Below are 13424 nucleotides of genomic sequence, written 5' to 3' on the forward strand. Positions count from 1 at the left end.
AAAAAATTTTTAAGACACTTTACAGTTTTTTTGACTTAGAATAGATTATGTGGAGGACAGTTAGTGTGGTACCGAACAGTACCACACTTGTTTGGCGCCAAATTCTGACATGTTCCGGTTTCGAAGTGGGTTTTGGCGGATAATAGCGCGCTTAAGTTCACATCGAATTGCCAATTAAAAGTCTAAACGTTTCCGCGGTTTGAATTTTCCACAAAAGTAGCAAAATGTTTGAGGCGAAACTTAACCAGGGAGCTGTCCTCAAGAAGATGCTCGACGCAATCAAGGACCTCATCAACGAGGGCAAGTAGTTGCTTGCTAAGCTCTGTATACCTGCATACTGTTCAATTGTGTTTTTTAGTAAAAATATGTAGATTAGAGCGCAAATTTAAGTTTTCTTATCTAATATCTACAACCACAAAGTAGGTGCGATACTCAAGATCTGGCCAGTTATGACGATATCGTGTCTTGTATTAAAAAGTAAACTAGCTCCGGTAAAATAGCCTACCAAAGGTGAAGTATGCAATTGGTCTACGAGTCTTGGTCAGATGAGTCAAAGTCGCTTAGTTTTGGCCGCTGGCAACAGCAGATGATACGTGAAGCATAAGTTCGATGAAGTATTAGCTGAAATTTGATTCAAACAGTAAACCTCGAATTTGCAGAGTAACGTCCGCAATTGAAATGGAACGAAATCTTACGAACTGAATCATATCATATTGTCTAATTGTTATTCCAACCTATAGGTTTATAAGGTATAGGTTTGTAGGTACCCCAAAACTGATATAAGTCATGCTTGTATCAATATTATTTCAAAAATAAAGAAATATTTAGAGCTGTAGTGTGCCTTTGCGAACTGCACATTTACTCAGCGGTTGTCTGTTATAGTACTATATAGAGTTGGTGGCCTGGATAGGCTGACAAATGTGCGTTGGCCATTCCGGCTATAGGAAGGCACTGGTTGTAATTCATTTTATAAATGCAGAGCGATCGATGTCATCATTTCACCTTCCCTTGGCGTTAGAAACTTCACTTATTATTGCATAGTAATATTACTTGGGGTGATCTATTAACTGCAATGGCGAAATTACCCGAACCGGCCTTTTTACGATCAGAAAAGGCATTGCCTCGAAGAAGAACATTCTGTAATTGTCTACGTTCCGCCCCTGAGGTATTTTTTTGTTTCTTTTTTATCATTCGTTTAAATCGAAGCCTGACTAGGCACAAAAATACTATAACAGCTGAAAGCAACTAGTTGTTGAAAGCAATTTAATTAAAAAAAAAGCAAAGTAAAAAACGGCGTAGCAAAGTAAAAAAAAGTCTTGTTGTCTTCTAACGCAGGAAGCTGTCGAGGCATAGACTTATTTTCTAATTTCTATCAAAAACATATGTTGCACAAATAAGTTATATAAATATCTAGACACGTTAGAGCATGTGCAGAAACATTATGGTTCGATTCTTTATTATTATAATTTATTATATTATTATTTAGCTAAACATATTATAACTCCGCAAACCCACACGTTTATGCTATAGCTCCATATATTTGCATCAAGTAAGTGAAGAACTTAACGTAGTGACGAATCAAGCCTAGCTCGGCATTAATTAATATCAAGATACAATAACTAGCTATTAACAAGAAGGTCCTAAACTGCGCGTTTTACGAAATTGAAGGACTTCTAATGAGAGTATAGTCAGTAGTATTTTAGGTAACCTAAGGTCTAGTCGCAATAGCTGACAACGGGTTGGCTCCAGAGGATTTTAAGACGGAAGATTCATGTTATTCAACTTCTGTAACTTCACACAACTTAAAAAAGCAAACGCACATTTTTCCTGCTTTCCTGTCAACCTGATAAATGAAGTGGCACTCTTTCGTATGACATGCTGTAATTAAATACATTCACATACATTACTAATAGGCTAAAAACCATTGAGACGTTAAATAATATCAAACAAGGGTGGTCCAAAGTTCACTCCGTGAACACATTTTTTGTATGAATAGTTGAAATAATGTCCACTTGTTTACACTATAAGATCATGAAGTGTGACTGATTATATTGCAGGAACATGGGACTGCAGTGCGTCGGGTATCTCACTGCAGGCAATGGACAATTCTCATGTGTCTCTCGTCGCACTTAACCTGCGCGCCGATGGCTTCGACAAGTTTCGCTGTGACAGAAATCTTTCAATGGGAATGAACCTCACATCGATGGCGAAGATCCTTAAGTGTGCTGAAAACAACGATATCATCACGTTAAAGGCGCAAGACGATGCCGATACGGTCACATTTGTTTTCGAGTCGCAGAATCAAGATAAGGTATCCGATTTTGAGATGAAGCTTATGAATCTCGATTCAGAACACCTTGGGATCCCTGAGACTGATTACTCAGTTGTTGTCAAAATGCCATCAGCTGAGTTCCAGCGTATTTGCCGCGATCTCTCGCAGATCGGCGATTCGGTACAGTTGACTTGCACAAAGGATGGTATCCGATTCTCAGCTTCTGGTGATCTCGGAACCGGCAACATCCAGTTGAGTCAGACGGCTGATGTTGAAAAGGAGGAAGAGGCAGTGATCATCGATATGCAGGAGGCAGTTACGCTCACCTTTGCTCTAAAGTAAGAAATGCTCTCAGTGAAACTTAACCGTTGCGCAATATATTACTAGTAGTTAGCTATTATATTTTGCCGCTTCCAGCAATAACTAGCTGTAGGAGCAAAGTAAGGAGCAATAATACAAGGGCATTTTGACTGAAGATACGTAGAGGTTGGGAATTGTGCGTGTTCATACTTAACTCTTGTTATTGCATTTTATAGTCGGCGTTTATTGTTTCGACTACCGAACAGCTTAAGACGGCTTCAAACCGTGTTGTGTCCTTTATGACTTACTGCCGAAACTGCATAGTCTCTTTATCAAATTTTCGAAATCAATTCGTATGCCAGTGCGTTGACTGTTTCTAGTTTTATTCTACTGGTCATAAAATTATCTTCCTGCAGAGTTATTGTCCTTAAAACCCTCTGCGACAACTGCCGCTGCTACCTCTAGGCGGGCTGCATGAAAGCGGTGTGTCTCTATGGAGGCTATGGGAAAAGAAGATTGACACGAACGAGCCGAAGCCGCTCCCAATACAAGATTCTAGAGCAAATACGAAGTTACATAATTGCGTTAAAGAATGGTGTTGTCTAAAGTTCTCTGGTAGAATATAGAATTCAGGAAAACCAGAAAAGTTTGCCTAGAATTCTAATGTTTATCTTTCATTTTTCTCTCATATTCAGTATTCACTACTACATTCAGTATTCAGCAGGCTTAAACGCATCGGCCTGTCTTAATTGCATCAGCACTCGTTCAGTTTCGAGATTGCAATGCCGTAATCCATGTGCAGATAACAAACAAACGAACATTTTGTGTCTGTTTGTAAAGACTGGAATTGTATTCATGGGCATGATTGAGGAATTTATCACATATGTCGCACATTTTCAAACATTTTCATGGAACTGCCTCTATTTTCAAAGATTGTATCGTTATATCGTTCGTTTATACTTTTTCTCCGGCAAATTTTCACCGTTATCGGATCGAAACGTGACACAATAAAGAATGACAATGCAATGCACAGCACATTATCCGTTATACAATAAATACATTGTATACTTGCGGCAGATACGGCTACCATAATCATTGCGAACAATCAAGCTTTCAGCATATCGTTGGAATTACCGGTGTTTCTCCTGATCGGCCGTCGCAGCCAGCTTGTATGTTGATTTGATGGAGCTTAGGTTGTGCTAGAATATTAGTTGACTTGATTAGTTGACAGGTTCCCCTGCGCCGAGATGTGTCTATCTGTGTGCAGGTTTACTTGTTTTTGGGAAAATCCCTCTCACTATTTCTGTTCGTTTGACGTTGTCCTGTTTGTTTCCTGCTTCGCACCGTTATACCATTCGTTTCAAGTCGACAATTCAACTGATGGACAACTTTTCATCTACTTTTTCGGTCGGTAGCGCTTCGTTTTGTCGAGCTGGCCCACTAGTGCCCTCGATCTGCCTGTGAACAGCAAGATGCACCAACAGCAAAGTGGGAATTGTTCCATTTGCTCCCTTCCCACTTCGTCGATGGCTGCCCTTGCTGTTGCTTTTGCCTCTGTACTGTTTTTCGGTGTATGAAAGCAGTGAAAACAGTGATGTGATAGAATGGGCACGACGCGTGCAGAGAGTGCGCGAACCATCACGGTGCGTGAATTTTTAGTTCGGCTGTTGTTTGGAAAAAGTTAGAGGGTGGTTGAAGTAGCGGGATTTTTACTTCAGTCTTCTCGATCCCCGCAGCAACGATCTTTGCGCTGCGGTGGAGGAGGGAAGAACACAACAAAAACGTGCAATCATTCTGTTTTCGATTGCAAACCCTACGCTTCTCTTCTCCCTTCGCAAACTTTCAATACCTTCGCTTTAACCCACGTCCCGTGTGCGACTAGGAAAAGGATGGCAACGGTGGAACAACAGCAATTGGAACCCACTTCTGTCGTATCGGTGCTGTTGTGAACATTATAGTCGCCTTCGCATAATACCAGTAATTCTTGTTGCCTCCAAACAAAAGAAATCCGCCGTTGTAAAATCCAATCGACTTATTTATCCCAACACCGTACCACTTATTGTTTTTTTATAGCATGTAATTTATCGGTCTTAAGACAATTTCTCTGGCGGATAGATCCGAGCCATATCTAGTATCCACCTTCCAGATGCCAGGCAGTGTTTCAATATGCAAGATGTGTCTTCGAATACAATGGCAGCACCGAGCACCATAGAAGCTTCAAACACAAGACCCAACTTATGAAAACATTTCCCAAGAAGCACTGGCCAGCACCTCAAAAAATGATTTTAGCACATCTGGACGTGCGACGCTGAGTAAATCGCGAAGTCAAAATAACCCGAGAAGAGCGGATGAAGACAATACAGATAGATCCAGTAAAGGAAATGATGATAAGACCAGCGGCGACAAAGTTGGTGATGAGATGAAACGTGACAACTATGGCGAACGAAATAGGAGCCAAGGTTCAAATAGAAAATCTAGAGATAAACGAAAACAAGAGTAGAGAAAAGGCAAATGGACGGTACACTGGAGTTCAGCTGCCAAAAAGAGCCAACAGCAAAAACCATGACGATATCTCTTGATACTGAGAGTTTTCCTATATGGAATTGTTGTTCATATGTAACCAGAAATCTACTTCTACTAGATGATGAATTATTTTTGTATGTACGTAACATTTAAGTACGCAACAAGCTTACCAAACTAAACAGACAATTGCCAGCTGTCTCGAAGTGGAAATGAGTACACCTCTTACTGATATATGCAACGAGCATGCCTCTTGAGGAGAAAGCGCTTCATCTGCAGTGGAATATATCTTGTCTTTCTATTCCCACATTGATGTATGATTTAGACAACTTAATTGGTAAGTTGTTAAATTAAGTTCACAAAGATTACCGTTGCCCTTCTAAGTATCCGTGACATTAGAGCAAAGTGCCAATATAAACAATTAGCACAATTATGGGCAAAACAGGATTGACGTTACGCGCAGCTCGGGAACTTTTCTACAGAATTATAATGTTGTTGCCTTTATGATTCATAAATTTCAACAATTTGCGATAGATTGCCCCGTGCGGCGGTGGTGGTATGTCTCTGTACGTCGGCGAATCTTTTGAAGTGCGCTGTCTTTCGTCACTTTTTCTTCACAGTTATTTTCGTCACTGGATGTGCATGAGTGTTAAAGTGCTGTTTGAAGCGGCTATCGTTGAAGCGCATCGTTATTGGAATTTACTCCGACAATCGACAGAACTGCTACGTATTGATTGGAATGCTTAATGTTATAATCACTCTCACAAGAAATACTCACTATTATCTCGAGTGACTCGAACATAAATGTACCGGTTGCAGATGAGAAATTATCAGTTTGTCTACCATGTTTCTCCTTTGAAAGTTTACTAGCTGTAATTGATCAAATAACGATAGAAGCATCTGAAACGTGTACATATCACATATGTTTGCCTTTTTTCACCAATATTTTGTTTTTTTTTTTACAACCGCCCTTGAAGTAAATCAGAGAAGTATGAGGAGAACTTTTAAAGTGCAAATCATTTTAACCGATACTAACATCAATAAACAACTTTACAGATGTTGATTTCACGTTCGACTCTTTAAACCGTACCCTATATAATATTTATCATATTTTCCCTTTTTTTTTAATTTTACTCATTGTACATGGCCCACACCTAAAACCTCTTCGGCCAAGCTTTATCACTTTAGACGCACTCTTAACAAATTAAGAATGGCATGCTGTCAACAAATTCCGCGGCCATACTTAAAATACTTGTCAAACAAGTGCTAAAGAATCTGATGTCATGACTTTTGAAAGCTATAATGAAGAAGCTAAATTATCTGCATTTTTTTTTTGCATAAGTGGCTTTGATTACGACAGCTCAGCCAGTTTCACCACTACCGCATGCCTCGACGCTCCGTTCAGAATGTTATTTAGGTACTCCAACAAACCAGAGATCTATACCCATGACATACCTCAATCTGAAACTGCGTGAAAAGTGTGTCAAACATTAGTTCGAAGATAATTTTTTCAACATGGTTCTGTCTTAAAATTGCACTGCTGTTTTTCGCACCTATGATTTGGTTTATCATATCAATATCTACATTATTCGCTCCTGTAATAGATACAATATTTATAGATGTCGCAAGGGCTTTTGATCCGATATACCACGAAAATTTCATAAATAATTTTCTGCTGTGAGCTTTTACTGGTAGTACTCGATTGGCCCAAATCTTACTTGACCAACCGCTTTTCAACTAGACGCATTGGTCTTGAAATACCCTCATTCATATGATTATAATGAATCATTAAAACGTGAAATTCCGCAAGGTTCAGTTTTAGGCCCGTTTATATTTACCTATTTATATGGATGTGCATTCCTCCTTCTCTACATCGGGTCCCGTGAATACAGATTGCATGTAATTTATTTTTCTGCCAATCTGACCTTTATAAGACAGACTTGCAATTTGTCTTCTAATGCAGACATCTGCTGAGAATGAAGTGGCTAACATTAAATCTATCCACACTGGACCTTTCTGCAATCATTTTTAAATCGGAGTGTGTCCCTTTCAAAATATTTCAGTGCTCCATCAACATACAAAGCAGATCAATCAATCTTAACAGGACAGTCAATTAATTAAGCTCATTCGCAAGGTGAAGCTTTACCTTTGGACAACGATTAGACTGGGAAAGTTACTTCTTTAATGTATGCCTAATGTGTTGTTTTTATCTAGTCTTTAAGCTACAGGTTTCCCTCAACACATACTTTTATGCCTTTATGGATTGCGTCTCGAACCGATGATTACATTCACTATTGTGGTTTGGGGCAACACATTCTTTTAGCATTTAAATATTGTATCAATGTTATAGTACAATGCCATTCGGACCGTCCTTGGATTATTAAAGTTCATTTATATATCAAGGTTTTTCAGCGAGTCTAGAATTCTTACTATTTTACAGTTTTACAAGTCGAGTGATGTACTAATCAATGTGCACATCCAGAGTGAATAAACTACATTTAATCTCCATCGCCGCCAACTTTTTTGATATTTTCTTAAAAACGACTATAGGGCGCTACTAGCTCAATTAGCTGAGCACAGAAACTATGCAGTTAATTCGCTCAGTTATCAACAATAATTTATTTGGAATTCTTTATCACCCATATATCCGTTGCATAGAAAACCAGAAAGAGTTGCTGAGACTTATTAAGCATGGTACGCTGATTTGCTTATTGCTATATGTTAGTTACATTACATGAAACTGGAATTAGTTCTTGGTTGACCTCAGCTTCTTCAAATTTTAACAGCCTTAGGCTTGTATATTTGTATTTCCTATTTAATGTACATGCTTATCTTTATCTCTCTCTGACGTAAAGTAGAAAGATTAAAAAAAAGAGATTTTTGCACCGCTTCGTAGCCAATTTGTAACAATATGTTAGTGATCTTTAACCATAAGGTAGTCCAGATAATGGAAGGACGTGTATAACAACGCAGAGAAATTTACCCCTAATCCAAGGTTTCGCGATTGTCCAATAACGATTGTTACTTATCGAAATCTTGTTTCCGCCGGTTAGATGGGCTTACCTTCGTATTTAACAGATAACTTATTGAGTGTTGGTTATTTTCGAATTGAAACAAAAAGGCGGTATAGCTTACATTTTGATTGTCTAAACTACTAGTACTTAGATTATTTATTCGCGTTTCTGACAGGTATCATTGAGTCTTTGTAATCTGTGGCACAAGAATTGTCTCATAATGGCCATTGTATTGCGCGTACTGCAAGGCAGCCATATACAGTAACTACGTAGACACTTTGAAACCTATCCAGACCCGGTCATGTTTAATAATCAACATGCAACTCTACTAACACCAAACTAACCAGTTAGATACTGGCGAATACAGTTTACTTTTAGTGTGTGCGAATACATGTTGCGATGACTTGAAATAACCTTGTTATGTTGTCATCATTCACGTTTCAGATATCTAAATTCGTTTACGAAAGCAACGCCTCTTTCGACCCAGGTCTGTCTTTCAATGTCTGCTGACGTACCGCTCGTAGTTGAGTATAAGATTGAGAATATGGGACATCTTCGATTCTACCTTGCCCCGAAGATCGATGACTCCGAGGATAATTAAATAGGAATAATTGCGACAATGATGCTAGAAGTAAATGGACTGGTTATTAATGCCCGTCAATATTAGGTTTGGTAGAAAGCTGGCAGTTTCCGATAAAAGTTTCGATCAGTTCTGACTGAGGCATTGTTTTCTGGTAACACAGATTCGGGCTACATAAAAATCTTCCCCGACTGTGTGAACGATAAATCAGCCGTGACAGGATAGCGAACGGCGGGGTCAGCATGAACCTGTTGAAAAAAGAAAACTTGAGAAAAATATAATCATAGTTTTGTTTACAGTGGTCACCGATATTTTATATAACTATATATTTACACGATTTCTTAACATGCAAGCGTTCCACAATAGTTTCCATTATTGTCGAACAACAACGCCACAAGTACCAGACATAATGAGAAAATAAAATGTGTGTATATTTTTGTAATTACTTTTGTCTACTTATTTTCTTGTGTAATTTGAGTTAGGGTTAATTAATAAAAGTGGAATTAGTTCGTACAACTTTGACTACCTGTTTGTTCTCGGCAAACAAATGAGTCCGTTTGTGTTACTGTTCAAAATACTCGAAAGAAGTTCGCCGAGATTACACTGTTTTGTTAGGCTTACGTTCTTAGTGGCAGTTAGCCGTCACGTTAAATTTAAAATAAGTTTTTTAAGCCCAATTAGGCCTTACCATTGCACATACATGGAGTTTACATGATAATTTCACCCCAGAGATTTTTGATGCTTCCACGTTTTTCGTTAGGAACCGAGCTAAAAGACGTCCTTTTTGGAAACAGAAACAGAGATACTTCACAATGTACTTACGTCGCCATTAATTAAGAATAGTTTTTGGTAACTTCTAGCATAAAAATTAATTTTCCTAGACTCGATTTTTCAGTAAACTATTTTTTCGTCAGATAAAGCCCATTAACTTAAATTGTGCAAATGTAAATCACGGTTTTTGTAATTTTATGTAAGTATTATACAATATATAATAACTTGGTTTGGAGATATATTTGAAAACATTATAAAATCTTTTCTGCCTGTGCCTTTTTATTTTTACACCTTGTTCAACGAAACGTATCTAAAGTAAGTAACTGCTTCTAGCTGTAAGCTCTAGCAAACTCTTTTGGCAAAATAGGCGGTGGAATTTTCTTTATCGGTTTCTTAGAGAAGAGATCGCAACCTACCCGATAGCAAATGGGTTCGTCTGTTTAAGTAGCCAGCTCTCTCTTCTCAAGCGTTCCCTGAAAGCCCATGGATTGCACGCTACACTGCGTCGACGAAATTGACAGATCTATCGGCTCGCGCTGCATGCTGTCCAAATGCAAATATTAGTAAATTTTTCAGGCGACATTCTACTCAATATCCATCTATCAAATAAATTTCGGGGCATCTTAACAAACGATTAATCGCTATCCCTCTTTATCTTTTACAAAATTCTGCAAAAAAAGGTAATAAAATGTAAAGTAACTCGTGATCTATGCTTTACTTAAGGGACTGCATCGTATGAGCCGCATCTTACTATAAACTATAATAATACCAACGATATTAGTACTAATAGGCTACACAAAAACACATTATGGCCTAATTCCATATTTGAAACCATTTGTACATAATAGTCCCACCAGCGATACATACTGCATAACCAGTATAAATAAAAAACGTCATTTGTGTATAATAGAACTTGGTGTAAAGAGAAGTTGATTGGCAGACCATCGTTAAGACTTAATTTACTCCACTGTTAATTTTTCTCTGTCTGCGCTTGAAAATAAGGCAAGTAGTGGATTTGTGAGGAAACACTACGCTTCCACCATTTAATTATGTCGTGTCCTACAGAATTAACGCCCCAATAAGCCCCGCCGCGAATCTGTTTAAATGGAATTCAACTGGGAGCTAGTTTCGTATGGCCTATGATACGATCACTGACAGATATCAAAATATCTTAAGATAACAAATTTCCGTTGTTATGAAAAGTGCCTTTTAACGAACGAGGTATGCATTGAGTAGAAAATCGAATTCGTTGTGCTAGCCTGTATATAATCAACGAAGGCTTATAATTAATTCTTAGTCTGGCTCCCGTATGAATTTCAAAAGAAAGGCCGACTCAATTACTTTACTCTTAATATAAGCATATGGTTTTTTAGTAATCGTAAGAACATTAGTAATATGATCGACCTGAATCCACCGGGATGGAATTCAAACATTATGTACGAATCAGAGTCAAGTTATGTACGAGATATCCAGTTAAAGCTAAAACAGATCTATCCTATTGTTTCGATCTACTGTCACTTTATAGAAAAGAGCCATTTAGATCCAACTGTATTCGAATTATTTATGCAGAATTTATGCGCAAGCAAAGCATAATCCAAACTCGACTAAAAACAACAGTCATAATTGACAGCGCTAAGAGAGTTCAGCTCTTAAACCCAAACACATTGAGCCACTCCGTTCCCTCAAATCATCAATCCATTCCACGAGTCAACAAAACGAGTCTATTGATTTTAGAGACCCATCTTAGAGACTTAAAGTGATTACCAATTAGCGCAATGAAGTTCTCAGTACTAGGTCTTGATGAGATATATGTCTTTACTATGGTTGTATCAACCTTCCGTATTCGCCTTTTACAGACCCACGTATTCGGCGCGGCACAAACAAACTTATGATTATAAGTATATCAATGCGCGCAAGTGGAAGATATTTCATGGCGTTCAAATAGTATAACAGTTTCTTTTTACACACTTGTATTGCAATATTATTGCCTATGAAATTGTCGATTATGTTTTTTTAGTTTAATTTACTTTTACCAAGTCGTAGCGACTCGGTGATGTGAGTTTCAATTTTTAAAATTTCAGAACTTAAAGTTGAAGATTTTAGTGAAGTTATCCAGGAGTAATTAAAGATCTCTTTGCAAGCTTGTATTAAAGTGATTCTAAGGTAACTGGACATGTAAGGCAACGAAAAATGGGAAAGAACGTAATAAAGAAAAGAAAATGGAGTGCTTCGATGACTCACATGGACAGTGCGGCCACAACCAGTTTTTATCAAGCAAAATCCAATACAACATGTGCGTCTCTAGTCTAACGATTAGCGTAGCTCAGAATAATCAGGACCTCTGCTTGTAAATCCGACTTGTGTGTGTCGCCGTCGAGGTAGCTCATGCACGCACAATGCAGTCACCACGAAGTCAGTATCTTGAGCTGTACATTCTCACAAGTTGCTGTCTTTGAATGTTTTTATCCAATACAAAACAATACTCACTTAAATAGACATCACAGCATAAGTTTATTGACGTCATTTTAGCTTATTCGTACGGCCTACATATAACGAAGCGCGAATTTTTTAAAACAGTACACGAAGAATTCTACATATGTTATGCAATCTGTCATGTTTAGAATAACAATGTAGATGTAGAATAACAAAATAAATTTAATCAAAAAAATAAAAACCGTTAATTTTTTGTTTATGTGCATCATTTAGTTTTACAATAGCCGGCCGCTACTAGTATCTGTTTCTAATGTTGACCTAAGTCTGCTCGGTAATTTTTTTCGAGATCTGCACGACCGGTACAAAACAAATTATTAATTATTAAACAAAACAAATTATTTTTTTTTAAATGTGGTTACCATTTAGAAAATGTGGGTCTACCGGCGAAATTGCTCCTATAGTCAAAGAACAATTTCCCTATATACTTAAGAAATTAACCCAAAGAGGAGTTTAGGTATTTCGGATACAATGGACTATTAAGATATCAAGTACAAATTTAAAAACTGATTTTTATAGTTTTTTCTAGTGTTTTTATGTATTTCGGGAGTAGTCATTGTATCATATACAGCTTGAGTGCCATCGAAAATACCGACAAGAATAGATATAGGGTATGTTTTCCAAATCATTTTATAGGATTTTTTTATTTAAGCGAATAGGTGCTTGTAGTAAGACATTTTTAATGAGACTTTTTTCAAATATAACCCCAATTGATCGACCAAAATTATTTATTCCTCAATTAAGCAAATTATTAGGTATAGGTTCTCAGGAATACGTTTATCTCTTAAAATATTCAAGATATCTCCGCCACCTAAAATTTCTCACTATTCAGAAATGCAAAAGCGACTTCTAATTTCCGGTTCCTGATACTTTGTGACTTTTTTTTTTGGCTCTTAATAAATGAGAAACATGAATGAATTGGATCGCCATCTCTATTTCATCACAAAAGGTTTGAAAAACTTATTTACTGTAATTGTGCCAACGAGAACGTGCGTGCAGGAAACACGAATTTGCCTTTGGATTTGTCTGCATACTGAAAGCAAGTTTCCAATCAGTTCCTCTGACTATTTTACGTCGTGCTCTTATTGATGCTCCGCACAGTATCAGGTCGTCTGATATGGCTGTATTTTAGTGTGTATGTTGTTCGACAGGCAATACGGGTTCAAGTTTCAACTAAAAACAGTAAAAAGTTCAAGCTAATTAAATCTTCTGAAACCGCATGAATGTACCGTCCCGCTGAGTGGACGATCGATTCTTCTTAGCAGAGATGAGGACAATAAAATACGTAAAAACAGCCTGAATATACAATTTGTTCAGTTCTATCTCTAATTTAGGAGAGCTTTAATTTAGTTGAATATACTTCCTCTACGATAATTCTATGCCCAAGGCTTGTTACGGTAAGTGCTCCTATGTGCACAGAAGCACACCGTAAATACAGTTTTAAGCTGTGTGTGGGTCTTAGTAAAAACCTGATGCA

The 13424-nt window shown here is 37.6% G+C and overlaps 1 protein-coding gene across 1 annotated transcript; it reads left to right on the top strand.

The window, feature by feature from the left end:
• The first annotated feature begins 113 nt into the window (after nucleotides 1-113).
• Nucleotides 114-9131, top strand: PCNA (Proliferating cell nuclear antigen). The gene is made up of 3 exons (XM_022817604.2): nucleotides 114-300; nucleotides 2058-2610; nucleotides 8551-9131. Exons 1-3 carry the CDS (start codon nucleotides 225-227, stop codon nucleotides 8705-8707), a joined length of 786 nt encoding a protein of 261 aa, XP_022673339.1. The 5' UTR covers nucleotides 114-224; the 3' UTR covers nucleotides 8708-9131.
• Nucleotides 9132-13424: the final 4293 nt, after the last annotated feature.

The sequence above is a fragment of the Varroa destructor genome, unplaced genomic scaffold (assembly GCF_002443255.2).
Source record: "Varroa destructor unplaced genomic scaffold, Vdes_3.0 BEIS01000001.1, whole genome shotgun sequence".
Taxonomy (NCBI): domain Eukaryota; kingdom Metazoa; phylum Arthropoda; class Arachnida; order Mesostigmata; family Varroidae; genus Varroa; species Varroa destructor.